At 39.4% G+C, this 22,465-nt stretch overlaps 1 protein-coding gene across 1 annotated transcript in view; it reads left to right on the top strand.

Moving 5' to 3' along the window:
• LOC124794905 overlaps nucleotides 1-22,465 on the top strand; it is a 175,112-nt gene that overhangs the window by 84,118 nt on the left and 68,529 nt on the right. Inside the window, exon 7 of the mRNA XM_047258605.1 lies at nucleotides 6,235-6,393. Within this exon, the coding sequence (XP_047114561.1) occupies nucleotides 6,235-6,393 (159 nt within the window). The remainder of the gene's footprint in view (nucleotides 1-6,234; nucleotides 6,394-22,465) is intronic.

Genomic DNA, 22,465 nt, shown 5'->3' on the forward strand with positions numbered 1-22,465 from the left:
GCCTTCCTTGATCTTTTCATTCAATGAAAATGCCCCACAATGGACATGCACTCATCCTCAAAATTCTTTTGGAGCAGCTCTATATGATGGCTGGTGGTACTTTGCCTTCATCAGAAATGTCTGTGATTAAGGAGGAGACATTGAACTACTACTTGTCGACCCACCTGAACCAGCAGTGTCATTCTTTAGGACTGGGAAGGAAGACTTGATTTGTGCCTTTGGAAAACATTTTGTGTGTTGGTGTACCTAAATCAATGTCATTAGGCAGAATGTATTACTTTAATGAAAAAAATACATAGTTAACAGAAGATAATTTGTCACAGTGGATTAAAAACAGAGATGTTCTTAAGAAGTTTCATTGATAGTTTCAGGGATCTTCACTGCTCCAGCTTAAGTTGATTTTCTATATTCCCATATGTCAAGAATAGTTATTAATTTTTTCCCAATAAAGATACATCCCTTCTGTGACATCTGGGGAACTATGGCAGTAATGTGTCAAAAGCAAAATACTTTCTGTTATTATTATTATTATTATTATTATTATTATTATTTCTTTCTTTTCTCAGACGTTATGTCTGGTCATAAATGGAAAGTGACGCGGATCTTGATCAAGCGTGACTTCCTTTTAACTGTACGGTATATGTTATATTGCATTTAGGAACTTTCGGGTAATTGAACATGTATCAATAATTATGGGTTTCTGTAGTTGTATATATAAGTTTGGATATAGCTGTATTGCATTGATGTACTGGTGGATATTGTGTGGTATGACTCCTGTAGTTGATAGTATAATTGATATTATTATTATTATTATTATTATTATTATTATTATTATTATTTTTGTCTGAAATAATGCAATCCAGATGACAAACTTCAGTTGCAGCATTTACATTTGTAAAAAAATTTCATTTTTTCCACTCAAACCACATTAAGTATGTGGAGAAATTTTTCATTGACTATTGCCCTGGAGGAATGGGTGCCAGGTATGGATGATCTTTCTTAGAATCCCTCCCCCTCCCCCCCCCCCCCCACCCCCCACCCCCCCACCCCCCACCCCTGCCCCCCATCGTGGCTCAAAGACTTGTGATTTCAGATTCATTTGTGTGTTCGTTCATAGAAAACCCATTAATAATTTTATTTTATTGCAATGTGTGCTCTTAAGACCAATTATGAGTTCCCACCAGGTTGGAGAAATGTGATATAAGCATTTTTCAATTTGTGTGTACTGTTTCCGGAAATGGGAAAGCGACAATTATTAATTTTTTTAATTGTTTTTTTGTAAATTTTGCTTTAATAACTGCATACCTGTTAACTATATGCCTTACTTAACTTCTGAAAAAATTCCAAATCAAAAGCTTCGTAAACACTTGAGTTATGGGCATTTATGTAGATAAGTGTGATTTTGCATTGACATTCTTGCAGAGCCCAGTTATCAGAATATCACTACATTTAAAATTCGATATAAAATAAAGCTGTAGTCTGAGACCGAAAAGATCTTGCAGAAGTTCCTATATTACAAGTATAAGCAAATGTGCAAAGCTTTTTGAAAATCTGAGATAGAGGGGTACAGATCCTTGAATTGTTGCATTTTTTGATGTGGAATGACCCTATGTATATTACAAACTGGTGGTGCATGGAAAAGCAGCTGGTGCATCTAGTGGAAGCAATGCTTTGGAGGATGTGCGGTAACATGGATAAGCAGAGCAGGGAATTTGATGTTTTCACTTTCAATATAAGAAAAGAACTTCATGTCCAAATAATTTTATTTGTTTTTGCGTTTTGATGATCTCGAGTGTTTTTTTTCCGCTATGTGGTTATATGCTAAAATATTTATAATGATTTTCCACACACATCCTCTCATTATTCATTTAAATCTTGAGAAAAACAATTTGGTTATTGTTCTGCTTGTAAAATCTCTGTGTTATGCTGTTTCTTACTCAAAACGATGTAAACAGACTTTATGTGGCAATACAACAACTTGAACAAACACGTTTATCCTCTTATATTTATGTGACTAATGTGAAGTAAATATGATTTTAGCGTGCCCCTCAGTCACCTTAGATTTTCATTACCACACAACATTCAAACATTACACAGTGTAAAATTACAAAGGGACAAAATAGCTGGCCAGTACTTACCTCCAGAAGGCAAATTTCCAGTAGAGCTACAGCTGATAGTTACTTTAAAATACATTTAAAAAATCTAGTTCTATCTTTCAGAACTGTTAGTTGCTTCAAAATACCAGGGAGGAAAAAAGTATAGCTTTAGGGAGGTTGGGAAGGAGTGGAATGTAATTGAGTGCCAGACTGAGAGGGGATCACCTGGTGTGAAAATGAGGAGAGTCGAAGGTACACCTTGCATTCCATGCCCTGAATTTTAGAACTGTAGCCTTAATTTTCTCTTCATGATAACCCTTTCCTATGCAATGTGCATCTAAAGATTCAAACGTGGAACTATTTACTTCTGCAGGTTTCAATAAATATTCTCTAGAACAATGAAAACAATCAAATATTGACATAATTATTTAATTGGATAGATAAAAAATCTACTCACCAAGTGGCAGCGAACACACACACATAAAAGACTTGTAATTGGCAAGCTTTTGGAGCCAGTGGCTCCTTCAGGCAGAAAGGTTGAAGGGGAAGGAAGAAGGGTGAAGGAAAAGGAATGGAGAGGTCTAGAAAAAGGGGTAATTTTCAGAAAGTCATCCAGAACTGCGGGTCAGCGGAGACTTGCTGTACAGGATGAAAGGAAGCCTTTTCTTCCCAGTATGTCTCCCCTGACCCAATGTTCTATGTGACTTTCCGAAATCTACCCCTTTTCCTAGACCTCTCCAGTCCTTTTCCTTCACCCACCTTCCTTCCTCTTCAACCCTTCTGTCTGAAGAATGGAGCCAATGACTCCAAAACTTGCCTATTACAAGTGTCTTTTATGTGTGTGTTTTGCTGCTGCTTGGTGAGTAGATTTTTGATCTAGTAAATATTCTCTCAATCTCAAATGCACAAATTGTTGAATACAGTTCAAAGTCCAAAACTATCAGTGAAACAGTAATTTTTCTCTACTTGTTGTGAAAAAGGAACACCACTTGTACAAGTATTACCAAAAGTAAGGAAGTGGCAAAATTTGTCTTGAGATAGCTAGGTTTCAATTGCAGATCACCAAATATAACTTCATTGAAATACCACAAAATCATTCCTGTAAATTATGCTGCCACAAAAGTCTGTGGTCACTTATCTAATAGCATCAAAAGTCTGACAGATAGCCACATAGCATTTAAAAGGAAATTAAAAGAATTTCTTAATGGCAACTCCTTCTACTCATTAGATGAATTTTTGGATACAGTAAGTGCGTAATTTCCCAACCTCCAAAAAAAAACAACAATAATAATAATAATAATATCATGATCTATGGAACAAGTACTAATCTAATCTAATCTAATCTCTAATCTAATCATAGCCATATGTCCATATCTCATCTCAAGTCACAGTGTTTTTCAGCAAGTTTTCATGGTTTTTTACATTTTTAATTATCTCCTAACTGAATGACACACAATTGCCAGGGGGATAAATTTTGCAATTTCTGACTTGTGTGTGAAGTTTCTTCAATTAAATTGTCTGGCATGATAGTATACTGAGTCTCACTTCATCAGCAACCTCTCAAACCAGTAACTAATGATCTCTGCAAGTTGCTGCTCAAACAGTCTCTGCTGCTAAGAAGGGCTCCGTATCTTTGATCTTAGATGACTGGCAATCTCATATCATGACTATCGGTTCATCATTTCTGACACTCCCTTGTTCATGTTCATGAAGTCCTGTGTTTTGTGATTACCTATATAAGCCCACCTGGAGCACTGTTGATGGTGTACCATTGGTACCAGCTGGCCATGTGACATCCTACTACTGACATGAGGCATGGCAATGAGGTGGTGGATCTGTGCTAGTCAGTTATATAGAATTAGCACAGAAAGATGGGTTAACATGGAGACAAGGCAGGATGGCAGAAAGAGACTATCGTTTTTAGAATGCAGTTGCCCATTTTGTTGGTATATCAACACGAGCTGTCCAATGTGTCTAAAGGGATGGTGTCCCACTCACAGCATAAGAACAATGGTCATTATGAGATTCCAGCCAATAGCTACCAAAGACAAATGTCACTCCTGCCAGTAAGTTTTACACTCATCAGTAATTGTTGCTGTCAGTGAATGCAGGTCCATCTGAACCAATTTCCAAGTGAACATTGCGTAGGGAACTGCTTGCAACAGATCTTTGGAGTTGGGTACTTTACAACAGGCCATTGCTCACACCTACACATAATGTTGTACATCTTCATTGGAGCAAGCAACACAGGAACTTGGTAGTAGCTGGCTGGAAACCTGTTGTGTGATCTGACTATTTGCTGTTTAACCTCATAGCAGATGATGCAATGTTTGTCTTGCCATGAGTTGAGCAAACTCATTCAGGTTATCATGAGCATGAACCATTGTGTTTATTTCAACTTTGCTGGCGACCGAGTGTTGCCTCTTCTTCTGGGTCTTCGTAATGAGTATAGTATGGGCACTCCTGTTTTCCAAGACAGCAACACTGAGTTCAAAGGGCTGCGTGCATACATTCCTGGCACCCATTTGCTCCTTGACTGTTTCACTAAATCAGTCAGGAAGAGAGGTCCACAGTGGTGGTATCAACTTTGTGAAACCATGTATAGGGTTATGTAAGTTAAGATCCCAGGTATCACACTTTGCAGCCATTCACCATGATGACAAAAAATTTCTGAATTTTGTATGATCCTCATTAGTGTTAAAAAATACGTAGGTTAGTTGTATGGTGTAATAGATAGGCTAAGGGCATTTTATGGAGAAGATTGTGGTTTCAATCTGGTCAGGTGCATTAATTTTTTAGTTTTTGTATCTTTGCCGGAATGACTTTGATCATCATTTTTATTCAATTAATTGATTTAAAAGTATTTTTTATTTTATTTCTTTGTTACATCATTTTAATCTTAAAATCAACTTCTTCATTTGCTCTCATTTTTCTTCCTGTCATTCTTGAAATCATTCTTCATGTGTTTTTAGTTAATTTTACATACTAATTTCAATATAATTTCTTTTGTTTTTATCGTCCTATTTTTTGTCCAGGTTATTGCATTCATTATATCTGTTCCTCATTTAGCTTGAATTTTGTTTTGTTTTGTAAACCCTTCTTTTGTTTAAATCTTCATCTGCATTATTTTTGACATTGTGCAGTAGGATTTTATGCTATGTTTTAAATTACCATGCAAAAAATAAGTCCCATCTTTTAATGAAAAATACATTTTTCTCACCATTACTCAGTCAGTATAAATAGAGTATTTTGCCTTTTATTTTTTAACAGATAGATTGGAATTTTCAATTAATTGAATATTGTAGTAAATAAATGTAATTAAATTCATATTCACAAAACTTCTGAGTGCAGAAAGAATGACATAAAGAAAAAATGAAACAAATGAGGAAGTTCATAAGGCAATTAAAATGATGTGACAAAGGAATAGAAATAAAGAATTACATTTCAACCAGTTAATTGAATGACATGATTCAAACCCGCAACCTCTTGCATGTGAAGCTTATCCTTTACACCACACAACTAGTCTGTGCAATACAACTTTTTTAACACTATTAAGTGTCACGCAAAACGGAGAAATTTTTTTCGTCAATTACTCGCAAACGAAGGGCCACCAGGATGAATGGGTGCAGGGTGTGGTACCTGGGATTTTAATCTACAACACCATATATTTGGTTTCAAAAAGTTGGTCCCGCCACTGGGGACCTCTCCTTGTCAATCTTAATCTCACAGAAAATGTTCGAAACTGTATGGAATAGCAGGTGAATCATTGCAATGAACATCTCCAAAATTTGGAAGCTCCAAAGCCTATGGTCATGAAATAAAGGCTTCATTTGTGTATAGCATACCTAAATAAACTTGAGAAATTAATACAATTAGCAAAGGCAGAGGTGGTGCTGCACAGTATTACCATAGTGTATCCTAGTGGTATTAATTTTTTGTCTGCTGTGCTTATGTAACAGACTTAATTAAATGTTATGTTATCATTGTTATTTCTCTGTACTGTTCAGTTTATGGTTTAGTACAGTTGTTATTGAAGGAGGCAAGTAGCATTTCTTTCTTACAGTCACACATTTTTTGCCACCTATTCTGCATATATTTCTTTCTGTGAAATAACATTCTCTTCTGCTTTCCTTTGCAGACTGTGAACATGTGCATACTTTTTCTTTCATGCACAGTGAAGTTGGTTGGAAAAATGAATTACAACCATTTCATCCAGAGAAGAAAGCTGTTGAAACTGTTGCCAATGGCATTAATTTTGTACAAATGAATGGGATACAGTTGCACACCAAAGATGCAGGTATGATGTCATTAAATTTTAACTTTATACTTCAGTCAATTACAATGAGAAGTTGTACTGCTATAATTCTCTAACATTTATATGAGCAATTGAGAGCATCATAAAATTATTGTGAGAGTGAGACATCTGATTGTAACTTGATTTTCTCAAGCCATCCTTCTCATAAAAAGAAATGTTTAAATGAAAAAAAAATACATTGAGTGATAAATGGGTGAAAAGAAGAGAGTACAATAAAAATATAAGCATATTTGTGTATAATATATATTATAATTGTATAATCTTCTAATGTTAATAAAGATATGCTTCCTAGATTTTAAAAAACTGAATATCATTGTCCAATATAAGACGGGCATTATCTGAGTATGCATTTCATAGATTTGCTTTGACAGTTCAGTTGCAGCAACATGTAACAGGTGTTTCTCAGCAGGTAGTGGCTTGTAAACAATTTTCTGTTGTAGAAGCAAATATGCTACGATGTCAAAAATAATTGTCTTTTAGGGATGGTTATTCCTTAAATGGGGCATTTTACATGAAATAGTGTTGGATTGTGTTCGGAGAGTGGAAGGAAGCATGAGAATGTTATTTTCAGAAAGTTGAGGGTTAGTAAGATATAATATTCCTCATGTATTTCAATAACTGCATTCCTACGAACATTGTAACACCCCACTTCACTAATTTCTACACAATCACAAGTCCACTGAATGGACGTTTGCCATTATTCAGAAAGAAGTGTCATTAAAGGACATGTTAGTGTTACTAAAATAACTTTTTCCTCAGCTGATTGTCCCGAAGTTGACATCATCTCCTTTTCAGGGTTTAACTTAGCTCTCCCAGTTTGACTGTATGGCTGAATATACCATTTCTAGGTTTGTCATGCTGATGGTTTGTTAAATGTCAAATAAAACAGTTTCTTTATGGATTCTTCAGTGTTCATAAATTCATAGACAACAAGTCCATAATATACGTCTCGTGAAAGACTCTACAAGACTCTTCTTTCCTCAGTTATTCAAACGTCTTTTTAACACTCCATCATAAAACCACTCTTCGTGCCAAGTGCCAACATGAAGGAGTACAAAGATGACATTTGAGGCAAAGAGGTTTAAATGATTTCCATCATTGTCAAAGGTATTGTTTCAATTAACTGAAATGAAATGTCGTATGGCTAGGGCCTCCCGTTGGTTAGACCGGTCGCCTGGTGCAAATCTTTTGGGTTGACGCCACTTCAGCGACTTGCGTGTCAGTGGGAATGACATGATGATGATGATGATAATGATGACAACGCAACACCCAGTCCCTGAGTGGAGAAAATCTCCAACCCAGCTGGGAAACGAACCCAGGCCCCTTGACATGATAGTCCATCACGCTGACCACTCAGCCATCAATTAACTGATACATAATTTGACAAAACTTCGTAAAATAGATTTTTAGATTTTCATCTTAAAACTGCGAAAATCATCCTCATTGCATAAAATATAAATAGTTATGCATAAAATAATAAATTTTACATAACGTAGTGTTGTACTAATTTTCTACTTATAAATGAAATTATCAATATCCATTGGTATCAGTGTCTTCAGAATGTACATCAGGCTTGATTACATCACAATGCAATGTATCGCTTTGGTGCTGAAAATATGCTAGCCATGCACTGCTACAATTTGTTGTAAAGTGGCCGATCATCCACTCCCCCTTTCAAAATCTTTTTCATAGCATAGTAGGAGTTTCTCAGACCTACCTCTAGTATTTAACTTTTCTGGATGAAATCTGTGTTTTAGCAATTTCTTACAAATGTAAAGTGAGTCTAAAGTTATTGAAACATCCATTGATTTATATGGACTGTTGGGAATTCTGTCTTCTGACATTGTTGTACAAATAATGTTTGTACAGCAGATCCAGTTTCTGAGCGTTGTGTGAATTCAGAGGTGACAGGTATAGAGATAACAACAATTTAGGAAAAGAGAGACTGTGGCTTACTGTGAAGAAAACATGTTAAGTTTCACACAGGCACAATTAAGACACTTACACAAAGCTTTCGGCCATAGCCTTCATTAACAAAAGAGAAACACACATCAGTCATACACACAAGTAAGCACACTTCACGCAGACATGAGCACAAACTCATTCAGCTTAGGTCAGAATTGTGTGTATCTCTTTTGCTGATAAAGGCTGTGACCGAAAGCTTTGTGTAAGTGTCTTTTAATTGTACCTGTCTGCAACTTAATGTCTCTTCTTTATGGTAAGTAGCAATCTATCTTCTCCTACATTGTTGATATTCCTACCTGGAGTTTCCGTTTTGAGATGTAGAGGTAAGTAATTGTAAAGTTTGAAACTAATTAAAGCCTTGTAATAGTAGCAAGACAACTGAATGCAGTGATATGTCAGTTAGATTCTGTATTGGTTACACAAAGAATGTGATATCACTTCTAGCAGCATTGACTGGAGATTGCTGTTGCAATGGGACATCTCTTGTGACTGGAAAAGGTTATTTCTTAAAATAAAAAAAATAAAAAATATGCATAGAATGTAAGTACAAAACTGAATTCGACACATCGATGTAGTAGCGTGCAGTACCTCCTATTCTGAAGGCAATAGGGGAGCCATCATGATCTGTAACCATTCAACCACCATTGACAACTCATGAAAATTATTGTCCTCACTGCTTAGTGGCCTCCAATATGTATTCAGTAGGATTGGAGTTGTGTAGCCTGGAACCATGTTAGCAAACAGATGCACATGGTAAGATAGTGGTTTCCTGTATTGCTCATTAGTGAGAGAGGTATGAGGGGCATTCAACCACTCTTTTGGCTACAAAGCCCTATTTTTCAACATAATCTCCATTCAATGTGATGGACTTGGCCACCTTACCGGTGGGAGGGCGTGTGTGCCAGCATGGTAGCACTGTTCTGGTTAACATTGAAGTCAACGTGATACTTAGCCAATAACCTCCCAACATCCATGTATGGTTTCCCACATAGTGCATCCTTCATTGGGCCAAAGAGATGGAACTCAGTAGGTGCGAGATCCAGGCTGTAGGGTGGACGAGCAACAACAGTCCAATGAAGTTTTGTGAGCACCTCTCATGTGCACAGACTAGTGTGAGGCCTTGCAGAGAAGGAGAAGTTCATTTGCACTTACGTGGCAACAAACATGCTGAAGTCGTTCTCCAATTTATTCTCAGCAGCACAATACGATCAGCATGCAGGAGATCAGGCAGGCTTGCGCAACCTTGTTGCGATGATGACAAACGCCTTTCCCAATGACTTACCATGCTTTTGTTCACTGTCAGGTCTCCGTAGACGTTCTGCAAGCGCCTGTGAATATTTGCAATGCTCGGTTTTATGCCAACAGAGATAGCTGTCTGCTTGGAACGCACCTCTGTTACGTAAGCCATTTTGAAGGCCAAGTATACAGCTGGAACAGATCGCAACTTCGTGAAACTGTAGGGGCTGAAGCAGGAGTATTACACAATGCTCCACAACAAGTTTCCCATTTTTTCAGTCAAAATTGGCCAAAGAAAAAAGAGTGTTGCATTACTTATTGAACACCCCTCATATTTGCATTAAGAGACCCATTTCATCCCATCTAAACATTCTTAACATGAGAATATCTCTTCCATCATTCCACCGCCTGCCTAAAAAATGCCCTATTGCGGTGGTAACTGTGATTTTTGACATAGTCATATTCTGTCATGATGTACTAACAAGTACCATGACTTATCAGTACAGGCTACTTTTTCTATGCTTCAAGACAGTGTCTAGGGACAATGTTATTATGTCTTTTAAGCTGTGTACTTGTGGCATGATATCAGCAAAGATATCTGTAAGGTGGTGATTCTGGATGGTATAGTGGCTCACTGGTTAGTGTTCAGCATTGAGACGGTGAGTGATTTGTTGCCCCGTCTATCCATTGTCTCAGTCTTTGATAGCTGTCAGTTACTCATCTCACTGTTGTCTTTTGCTGTTATTTTGACAGTGATAGTAGTCAGCATATTGATGTATTCATCATACACCCTGGTGTGTGTGTGTGTGTGTGTGTGTGTGTGTGTGTGTGTGTTTGTACAGAAGAGACTATTTTTTGTAAAGTGGTTAACTACCCACCATAGCGGTTGTTAGCAGAAGAACATTAGTTGTAAATCTATTGCCATTTGTAATGTATGCCAGTGAGAACCCAGAAAAAGGAGGATTTTTTTCAAAACCATATCTAAAATAAATGCTAGCTGGGGTAGTTGGTACAAGGTAATGCAAGTTTAAAAGCTAATTTAAAGTTTCAAGGTGTTGAGCTAGGTGTTAGACTTTATACTGCTAATGCCAATATAAAGGGTCAGGGTGATGAGCTGAATGCGAATGTAGACAACAAGGGGCTAGACTCAAATGTGCTCTAGCAGAGACAAAGAAATATACAGTCGCTAAATTAAGTGATAACTAGAGGTCAGTAGTGTTGATTTAAGAAAGAAAATAGATAGGCAGGTACAGAAATTTGCAGAGCACATTACAAAGTCTTGCAAGGAGAAATAGAAATTAATAATAGAATATCTAAATTATGATCAGTCATTTCAAATTCAATTGGGAAGCAGTGTGACTTAATAAGAAGCAAAGTTAATGATAATGTAGAAACTGAATAAAGGTTTAAGAGAGATTAAAGATTTTACTGAACAGGAATTTACTGAGAAATCTCGGACACTAAAAACAGGTTAAATGTATTGGAGCAAAATAAAGATTGTGACGGAACTGCAATCTCATACTACTCTTGCAACATCGGAGTAGTGTTATAATTACCTAATTGAGTGAAAGATTCAGGAAAAAGTTGTTATCTATTGGTACATGTTATTCAACAGCCAACACTGATACAACAGAAGCAAAGCTCCAGAAGTTCTGGGATGAATTAGCTAAAACTTTGGATGAGATTTGTAGAAAACTTATTGATAATTGTGGTCCATGGCTCGTGGTCTTGCGGTAGCGTTCTTGCATCCCGCGCATGGGGTCCTGGGTTCAATTCCCAGCGAGGTCGGGGATTTTCTCTACCTCGAGATGACTGGGTGTTGTGTGTCTTTCATCATCATTTCACTCGCAAGTCGCCGTAGTGGTGTTAAAGAACTTGTGGAGCGGTGACCGAACCGCCCCGCGAGGGGTCTCCCAGCCACCAATGCCATACGCTCATTATTGATAATTGTGGGTTTCCTGTAGGATTAATAGAGAAATTACATCTAGATAGTGGGACAAACTTTTCAAAATAGTTTCCTAAATTTAAAATTGAAGGCAGTGCTCATCAAACTTACTTTTTAAAGGTATTTTCTAAATCCTTACCTAAGGGTTGGGAGGACTCCAAGAAAATTGATTTTGTCCTTGCTGACTTAGAAGAAGATGCTGTCAAATGAGGAACTGCTCATTCAGAAGAATATCCTTCTCTGAATGACTTTTAAGACACTTTTAGAAAAAAACACTGGTTTTCAAGTAGTCAAGAGAAGATAGTCCTGAGTTATTGGATCCGAGAAATCATAATAATAGGCAGACAAACTATGAGAGGTACCTGACAAAATCTAAATACTTAGACAATCGTAAAGAGAAGTATCATTTGTTATAAGTGTTGGTCCCTTGATTATCCCATTGAGAAAAGGAATATGGTATCAAGATTGGTCTAGTGTAAATGAACTATTAACATTTATAGGAGGATTAGATAAGAGCACATGCTGAAAAGTAATGCCTCCAAATTTTTTATTTGAAAACTCTTGATGCTTTTTAGATAAAACAAATATTATTAAAGTTCTATATTTTTATTCTGCATGTTTACACTTTTTTTGAACGGAATGGACAGTGTCTTGAAGGGAGGCTATAAGATGAACATCAACAAAAGCAAAATGAGGATAATGGAATATAGTCGAATTAAATCGGGTGCTGCTGAGGGAATTAGATTAGGAAATGAGACACCTAAAGTGGTAAAGGAGTTTTGCTATTTGGGGAGCAAAATAACTGATGATGGTCAAAGTAGAGAGGATATAAAATGTAGACTGGCAATGGCAAGGAAAGCATTTCTGAAGAAGAGAAATTTGTTAACATCGAGTATTGATTTAAGTGTCAGGAAGTCGTTTCTGAAAGTATTTGTATAGAGTGTAGCCATGTATGGAAGTGAAACATGGACAATAAATAGTTTAGACAAGAAGAGAATAGAAGCTTTCGAAATGTGGTGCTACAGAAGAATGCTGAAGATTAGATGGGTAGATCACATAACTAGTGAGGAGGTCTTGAATAGAATTGGGGAGAAGAGGAGTTTGTGGCACAACTTGACTAGAAGGAGAGATCAGTTGGTAGGACATGTTCTGAGGCATCAAGGGATCACCAATTTGGTACTGGAGGGCAGCGTGGAGGGTAAAAACCGTAGAGGGAGACCAAGAGATGAATACACTAATCAGATTCAGAAGGTAGTGGGAGATGAAGAGGCTTGCACAGGATAGAGTAGCATGGAGAGCTGCATCAAACCAGTCTCAGGACTGAAGACCACAACAACATCACCATGTTTACACTTTGCATCCATTTGCCACTAGAGGACTCTTGAGTTCTAGCATGTTACAAGGCAATGTGTAATACAACTATTTTCATGCATGAGAAACAGCATACTGTAGTCGAGTTTTGAATTTGAAGAGTTCATCCAAGCATGGAGCACCCTCTCCTTCAGCATGACCTTGCCAGGCCACACATGAGCAGTGAGACATCTGCAACAATCCAACACCTTTGATTCCTGTCATTGATCATCCTCCATACGTCTATGTCTATGTCTACATCTACATAGACACTCTGCAAGCCACTGTACGGTGCATACCACTACTAGTCATTTCCTTTCCTGTTCCAATCGCAAATAGGGCCACGGAAAAAGGACTGTCTGTATGCCCCCGTATGAGTTCTAATTTCTCATATCTGATCTTCGTGGTCCTTATGCACAATATATTTTGCTGGTAGTAGAATCGTTCAGCAGCCAGCTTCGAATGCTGGTTCTCTCAATTTTCTCAATAGTGTTTTTCGTAAAGAACATCACCTTCCCTCCAGGGATTCCCATTTGAGTTCCCAAAACATCTCTATAACCCTTATGTGTTATTTGAACCTACCGGTATCAAATGTAGCAGCCCTCCTCTAAATTGTTTAAATGTCATCCTTCAATCCGACTTGGTATGGATCCCAAACACTTGAGCAGTACTCAAGAACAGGTCACACCAGTGTCCTATATGCAGTCTCCTTTACAGGTGAACTACTCTTTCTAAAATTCTCCATATAAACCAAAGTCAACCATTCACCTTCTCTACCACAGTTCTCATGTTCATTCCATCTCATGTCACTTTGCAACGTTATGCCCAGATATTTAAACAGTGTGACTGTGTCAGACAGGATACTAGTAATACTGTATTCGAATATTACGGGTTTGATCTTCCTAGTCCTCCACATCAGTTTACATTTTTACTCATTTAGGACTAGCTGCCACTCATCATACCAACTGGAAATTTTGTCTAAGTCATCTTGTGTCTTCTTACAGCCACTCAACTTTGACACCTTACCATACACAACGGTATCATCACCAAACAACCGCAGATTGCAGCCCACCCGGTCCACCAAATCGTTTGTGTATATAGAGAACAACAGCGCTCCTATCACACTTCCCTGTGGCACTCCTGAAGATACCCTTGTCTCTGATGAACACTCACCATCGAGGACAACATACTTGGTTCTATTATTTAATTAGTCTTTGAGCCACTCGCATATCTGTGAACTTATTTCATATGCTTGTACCTTCGTCAACAGGCTACAATGGGGCACCATGCCAAATACTTTGCAGAAATCTAGAAATATGGAATCTGCCTGTTGGCCTTCGTTCATAGTTCTCAGTATATCGTGAGAATAGGGAAAGCTGAGTTTCTCGTGAGCGATGTTTTCTAAAACCATGCTGATTTGTGGACATAAGTTCCTCAGTCTCAAATAAGTTCATTATATTCGAACTCAGCATGTGTTCAAGAATTCTGCAGCAAACAGAAGTTAAGGATATTGGTCTGTAATTTTGCATGTCCGTTCTTTTACCTATCGTATATACTGGAGTCCTCTGCTCTTTTTTTGCAGTCTCTTGGGACTTTGTGCCATGCGAGAGTCTAATGACGGTTTTTTTGTATGATTCTCCTGTGTGAACAATTTTTTGAACATGAAATTTAAAAGTTTGGCTTTCGTTTTGCTATCTTCAACTTCCACACCAGACTGATCAACGAGGGACTGAATAGAAGCCGTAGCCCCACTTAGCAATTTTATGTAAGACCAGGATTTTCTCGGGTTCTCTGTCGGATCTTTTGCTAAGGTATGACTGTGGTAGTTGTTCAATGCTTCGACATAGATATTCTTACGTATGGGTCAATCCAAATGAAGTGGTCCAATAAAAATTAAGTTGGTTGCTTGACCATTTTTAAGTATTTTAATTTTTTTATTTGTGATTACCCTGTAGTTGAGAAGTTCAAACCAGTTTTTAAAAAAAATTTACCTTTCACCTTTACTGAATGGTGGCCATTCTCGTTTGTAAGCACGTGACGATGTTTCAGTTTAGAGACGTTAGCAACAGTTTGAATATCTCTGCACTGGGTTAAGTTACAACATTGCAATTGACATGATTGTTTTTAGAAAAGTGTCCTCTACAACATTGTCTATTACACAAAATACCCTAAATTCAAAAATAACCAGTCAAAATTACCTCCAAAGTTTGGTATCAAAATTTTCAAAAATCCAGTTTTTAGGCCCAAAAATAACAAACAAGGGTGATTTATGAGAGTCTATTTTTTTCCTATAGTGAGATACCATACACTGCTAGCCTCATATAGAGCAAGAACACTTACAAATGTTTCCTTAATTTTTTATGAATGTTTGAAATTTGAAAATTTTCATTTTTTGTAAAGTTTGGGGTTAGTTATCTCAGGTGGGACAGAACCGAGAGTGGAATAGCTTCTAATTCCTCAGCATCTTCCGAATTTCATTATTAAAATGTGATGGATCTTTTCCATCCTTTATCCACTTACTAGGCACATAACTCTCCAGACTAGGATTTACAATCTGTGTAAACTTTGCCCGTAATTCCTCTACATCCATCTTACTGGAACTAAGTGATACCAGTTCATGGTCTAAGTGCGATGCTAATAACTGCTTATCTGCTCTGTCTAGCAGAAACATTCTGCTAGCATTCTTGACTGATTTATTTACTTTAATAACCATAGTTGCTACAATGATATCATGAATGCTACTCACCATTTCTGTACTGACAAAGTCAATAAGGTCTGGCCTGTTTGTAGCTACAAGGTCTAAGATATTTCCATTGCATGCAGGCTGCCGAGGAACTAGACACTCAAAACAGTTTAGAGAAAACATTTTCAAAAATATTTCACGTGACTGTCTGTCTGTATCCCCCACAATAAATCCATAGATATCCCAGTCTATACTCGGTAGTTTGAAATCACCAACTAGTATTGCAAGATCTGGGTATGTATGTGCTTTTGACCGTAGACTTCCTTTGAATTACATTAGGACTGTCACAGCAGAATAGGGTGGTCGGTAGAAACATCACATAATTAACTTGCCATATAGTGGAGATGCTGAGTCGCGATAGGCACAGCAAAAAGATTCACACAATTATAGCTTTCAGCCATTAAGGCCTTCGTCAGCAATAGGCAATACGGAGGGCAGGAGAGAAGGTGAGGAGGGCAGTGGGGATAAGTAGCGGAAAAGAGAGGAATTAAAAAACTGGGTGTGGTGGTGAAATAATGGCTGTGTAGTCTGGAATGGGAACAGGGAGGGGACTGGATGGGTGAGGACAGTGACTAATGAAGGTTGAGGCCATGAGGGTTACGGGAACGTGGGATTTATTGCATTGCAGGGAATGTTCCCACCTGTGCAATTCAGAAAAGCTGGTGTGGGGGGGAAGGATCCATACGGCACAGGCTGTGGAGCAGTCATTGAGATGAGGGATATCATGTTTGGCAGCATTTTCAGCAACAGGGTGGACCACTTGTTTTTTGGCCACTGTTTGTCGGTGGCCATCCATGTGGACAGACAGCTTGTTGGTTGTTATGCCTACAGAGAATGCAGCACAGTGGTTGCAGCTTAGCATGTAAATCACATGACTGGTTTCATAGGTAGCCCTGCCTTTGATGGAATAGGTGATGTTAGTGACCGGGCTGGAGTAGGTTGTGGTAGGAGGATGTGTGGGACAGGTCTTGCATCTAGGTCTATTACAGGGGTATAAGCCATGAGGTAAGGGATTGGCAGCAGGGGTTGTGTAAGGATGGATGATGTAATGGATCTGGGAGATGTGTTATTTTCTACCGGATTTGTCGATACCAAATTGTAAATGTTTTCTTATATTTTTTTGTCAGAATTTTTTATTATAATTTGCCTTATTAAATGCTAGTTTGCTTATATTATTGAGAGTGAAAGCATATTGATTACTATTAGTAAATGTGTCGAAGAATAACAAAGAGACTGATTACAAGTGGAAGCTTGTGTGTTGTGTAAAATGTCTTTGACACTGGAGTCGTCTTTGACTGTACTCAATCGGCAGTTAACTCTTGGTGTGTGTTGATGGTAGAAGAACGTGCAGGTCGCCGTCATAAATAATTTTGAATTATGTTACTATTTTTTTATATAAACTTTAAGAAGAAACTACATTCGAAGAAATGGTATTTGAAGCACCAAAAATGAGGCAAACACATTGAACCAGGTCATTTCTGCAGCCGACAAAACTGCAGTGTGGAATCATACTTCCACTAGACAACTGAAGCCAAGACAAATATCGCCTTGTAAACATTTAACGGAAAAGGTACTGTCACGAAATATGCCAAATTTAAGTAAATAAAAATAGTGAGCATATTTCAACTTTGTGTCTTAGCCGGGATACCATATTTCAATGAGTATATTGTGTAGGTTCGGTGGACAGCGGAATACCACTGTAGGACGGGTGGGAAGGATAGTGGGCAGGACATTTCTCATTTCAGGGCACAACGAGAGGTAATAAAACCCTGGTGGAGAATGTAATTCAGTTGCTCCAGTCCCATATGGTACTGAGTTACGAGGGGAATGCTCGTCTTTTGCAGGACTTTGGGAGGTGGTTGGAGACTGGAAAGATAAGGCACAGGAGATCTGTTTTTGTACAAGGTTGGGAGGATAATTATGGTCAGTGAAGGCTCCAGGGAGACCCTCGGTATGCTTTGAGAGGGACTGCTCGTCACTGCAGATGTGACGACCACGGGTGGCTAGGCTGTATGGAAGGGACTTCTTGGTATGGAATGTGTGGCAGCTGTCGAAATGGAGGTATTGCTGGTGGTTAGTGGGTTTGATATGGATGGAGGTACTGGTGTAGCCGTCTCTGAGGTGAAGGTCAACATCTAGGAAGGTGGCTTGTTGGGTTGAGTAGGACCAGGTGAAGCAAATTGCGGAGAAGTTGAGGTTCTGGAGGAATGTGAGTAAGGTGTCCTCACCTTCAATCTAGATAGCAAAGATGTCACAATGAATCTGAACCAAGTGATAGGTTTACATTTCTGGGTTCTCAGGAAGGATTCCTCTAGATGGTCCATGAATAGGTTGGCATAGAATGGTGCCACCTGGAGGGGGGGGAGGGGGTTAGCCCGTATTTGTTTGTAGGTAATGCCTTCAAAGGAGAAGTAATTGTGGGTGAGGATATAGTTGGTCTTGGAGACTAGGAAGGAGGTTATTGGTTTGGAATCCATACGGTGTGTGGAAAGGTAGTGTTCGATAGCAGTAAGGCCATGGGCATTAGGAATGTTAGTGTAGAGGGAGGTGGCATCAGTAGTGACGAGCAGGGCACCGTGTGGTAAAGGGTCAGGAACTTCTAACAATACCACCACTTGCAAAGTAGGTTAGAAATCAGATTAATAATGTTGTTCACGCTGCATATGTTCGCTTTTATCAGGCAACAACAAAGTTATTGACTGTGAATGGTATCATCAGAATGGAAATAATGAAGTCACTGTAAAAAAGTCATTAATTTTGGCACTTATCTTGAATCGATTCCCACGTAGATTTCATCGAAGTTGTTGTGGCTCATCTTGTTGATTCTAGGGTGATTCCACTTTGACTGCTAGAAGGTCCAGATCTGTATTTTAGCAATATTTGAAGACCTAACAAATGCGTTTTTTCAGGAAATTCTTAATGATCATACAATCCCAGATCAGAACAATGGTATGGTAGAAATAATTTTTGACTTGGTGTTCATGAACACCAACTCAAAAATTATTTCTACCATACCATTGTTCTGATCCACATTTTTATTAAACTTCTTGTAAATTCACATATACTACTTCTTAATTGTCACATCATCAAGAAAACAGTTTTCTATCAATCTTCATATATTTAATTTCCACTTTAACTGAACACAAGACCTGACTGTTCTTTTACAAAGCGAAATAACAGCTCAACTCCTGCAAAGTGAGACAAAGACTTCTCTGTGCACATTCGCCCCAAAATGGTTACAAGTAAGTCAAAGATTATGACAGTCTCACGGAAATGAATACACACAAGAACCATATCACTGTAATATATCGATACATCGGAGTACATATACATTAATAAAACCAAATGTGTATATTGTCACAAAAAATGTCCGTTACTTCGCAGAAAAGTAGTACGATATTACTGGTATCGAGAACTTGGGTTGGAGTGCCGTAATGGTCACGTAAATAAAGAACCATTACAAACTGTGAAGAGTCGGTGGAGGAAATGGTTTTATATAGGAGGATAGGTTCCCGGTAATAGGTTGAAGGTGTTGGTCGATGAGAGCAGAACTTCTCTCGGTGGGGGCTCAGTAACCAGCCAGTGGGTGGTTGGGTTTATGGACTTTGGGAAGCATGTAGAAGGTGGGAGTGCGGGGAGTGGTAGGGGTAAGTAGAGAGATGGACTCTGGGGAGAGGTTCTGGGATGGGCCTAAGGATTTGAGTAGTGACTGGAGATCCTGCTGGATTACTGGAATGGGGTCACTGTGGCAAGGTTTGTAGGTGGAAGTATCTGACAGCTGACGGATTACTTCCACCATGTAATCCTTGCGGTTCAAAACAACGGTGGTGAAGCCTTTGTCTGCAGGTAGGATTATAAGGTTGGTATCAGTTTTTAGATGGTGGACTGCGGTTCTTTCTGCAGATATAAGGTTAACTTGCATGTTGAGGGATTTGGGGAATGATGAAGAGGCAAGGTTCGAGGTTAAGAAATTCTGGAAAGTTAACAAGGGATGGTTTGGAGGCAGTGGGGGAGGATCACGGTTGGATATAGGAGTGAACTGAGTTAGGTAAGGTTCAATATTGGTCTTTGATTGAGTCTGATTGGTCGGGTTGGTGGCGAAAAAGGGGCCGTAGGGATCAGGAGAAGGAGAGAAGGTCTTTAACTAATCCTAAATGATCGAATTTGGGAGTGGGGGAAAAGGTGACACCTTTGGAAAGGACTGATATTTTTGTGGGACTAATGCTTCTGGAGGAAAGGTTCATGACTGTGTTGCAGGTCTGTTTAGGTTCTGGGTTCTGTGTGTTCGTGGGAGTGAGTTTTGGAGGCTGTAGGAGGTCTGCGAGACAGGGTTTGTCAGCTATGAGGGGACGTAGGGGAGGCTTGGAGGTTGTTGTAGAGGTGGTGGACAATGGTACTCCGAGGCGGGAATAGGAAGTGAGCAGGATGGAAAGCTTTTTGAGTTGGCGTTGTGCATGTTGCTCAAGTTCCTGCAGGACAAAAGTTTCAATGTGTGTTATGGGTTCCAGGAATTTGGGATTACATAGCAGGAGAATTTTGCAGAAGGAGAGAAGGTATTGCAAGGAGAATTGGGCTTGCAGGACTATGTTGGTAAGGGCTAAGGATTGGTGGAATGTGAACAGGTGGAGATCATTGTGGAAGGAGGGGTGGCAACAAGAGATGGGTAATTTGATGGTAAGGCCATTAGGGGGGATTTCACGAGCCAAGCAACAATGCAGGAACAGTATGTGGGACTGGGATCTGGCTAGTGATAAGGAAACTTTTCTGTATTGATACGGATGGAAGGAGCAAAGTCCATGGTGGTGCAAAAAATTACGTAATAAAATAGAATTACGTCTGAAAAATTACACAAACATACACCCAAATAATGCACAAGGGGAAAAAATGAGATGAAATCTGAGGAAGACGACGATAGCGGAAGGCGAAAACTCAGTAAAATTGGTGAGAAGTCACAAGGATCAAGGTAGAGAATAACTAATAATTAATAAATATATGTATATTACTGTGGGTAGCAGGTTTGAGGGCAGATAAGCGTGAAGAAGGGGGATGGCAAATGTGATTGGATGAGGTGGATTTAGTGGGTGCGAACAGGGACAGAACTGAGAATGTGTGGGGGAAGGGGAGGGGTTTGTAGGTAGAGATACAAGATTGTGTGGCACCGGAAAATTGCAGGAGATAACACGCAAAAATATGGGAACTGACGCAGGGAGAGTGAACAGTTTGTAAGTATAGGATTAATTATATCAGCGGGAGTAACATGGGACATAAGATGCTACACCAACAATCAGCATGGTCTTGAGGCAGTCATGCAGCCGGGACGGTTGATACAGTGTGGCTCGTAAGTAGAGCATGCAGTATGTTTTTTAAGGCAACAAGAGAAACACAGGAAAGAAAAGAAAGAGGGATGGTCATTGAGTATAGCAATGCAGTGGACAGCAGAATAATACTGTAGGATGGGTGGGAAGGATAGTGGGCAGGACTTTCTCATTTCAGGGCACAAGGAGAGGTAATCAAAACCCTGGTGGAGAATGTAATTCAGTTGCTCCAGTCCCATATGGTACTGCGTTATGAGGGGAATGCTCCTCTGTGGCCGGACTATGGGACTTTGGGAGGTGGTGGGAGACTGGAAAGATAAGGCACGGGAGATTTGTTTTTGTACAAGGTTGGGAGGATAAGTACGGTCAGTGAAGGCTGCAGTGAGACCCTTGTTATATTTTGAGAGGGACCACTGGTCACTGCAGATTTGATGACTACGGGTGGCTAGGCTGTGTGGAAGGGACTTCTTGGTATGGAATAGGTGGCAGCTGTCGAAGTGGAGGTATTGCTGGTGGTTAGTAGGTTTGATATGGATGGAGGTGCTGATATAACCATCTCTGAGGTGAATGTCGACATCTAGGAAGGTGGATTGTTGGGTTGAGTAGGACTGGGTGAAGCTCTCCGACCTCCACTCCGACGGCTGCCACACATTCCATACCAAGAAGTCCCTTCCGTACAGCCTAGCCACCCGTGGTCATCGCATCTGCAATGATGAGCAGTCCCTCTCAAAATATACCGAGGGTCTCACTGACGCTTTCACTGGCCATAATTATCCCCTCAACCTTGTACAAAAACAAGTCACTCGTGCCTTATCTTTCCAGTCTCCCACAACCTCCCAAAGTCCAGCCACAGAGGAGCATTCCCCTTGTTACTCAGTACCATCTGGAACTGAGCAACTGAATTACATTCTCCACCAGGCTTTCGATTACCTCTCCTTGTGCCCTGAAATGAGAAATGTCCTGCCCAATATCCTTCCCATCCGTCCTACAGTATTATTCTGCCGTCCACTGAACCTACACAATATACTCGTCCATCTTTACACAACCCCTGATCTCAATCCCTTACGTCATGGCTCATGCCACTGTAATAGACCTAATTGCAAGACCTGTCCTATACATCCTCCTACCACCACCTGCTCCATTACAGTCACTAACATCACCTATCCCATCAAAGGCAGGGCTACCTGTGAAACCAGTCATGTGATTTATAAGCTAAGCTGCAACCAGTGTGCTGCATTCTATGTAGGCATGACAACCAACAAGCTGTCTGTCCGCATGAATGGCCACTGACAAACTGTGGCCAAAAAACAAGTGAACCACCCTGTTGCTGAACACGCTGCCAAACATGATATCCCTCATCTCAGTGACTGCTTCACAGCCTGTGCCATATGGATCCTTCCCCCAAACACCACCACCTTTTCTGAATTGTGCAGATGGGAACTGATATTAACTCGATTTTTGTTTGGATGAGTATGAAATATAACATCTTATGATCAAAAT

The sequence above is a fragment of the Schistocerca piceifrons genome, chromosome 4 (assembly GCF_021461385.2).
Source record: "Schistocerca piceifrons isolate TAMUIC-IGC-003096 chromosome 4, iqSchPice1.1, whole genome shotgun sequence".
Taxonomy (NCBI): domain Eukaryota; kingdom Metazoa; phylum Arthropoda; class Insecta; order Orthoptera; family Acrididae; genus Schistocerca; species Schistocerca piceifrons.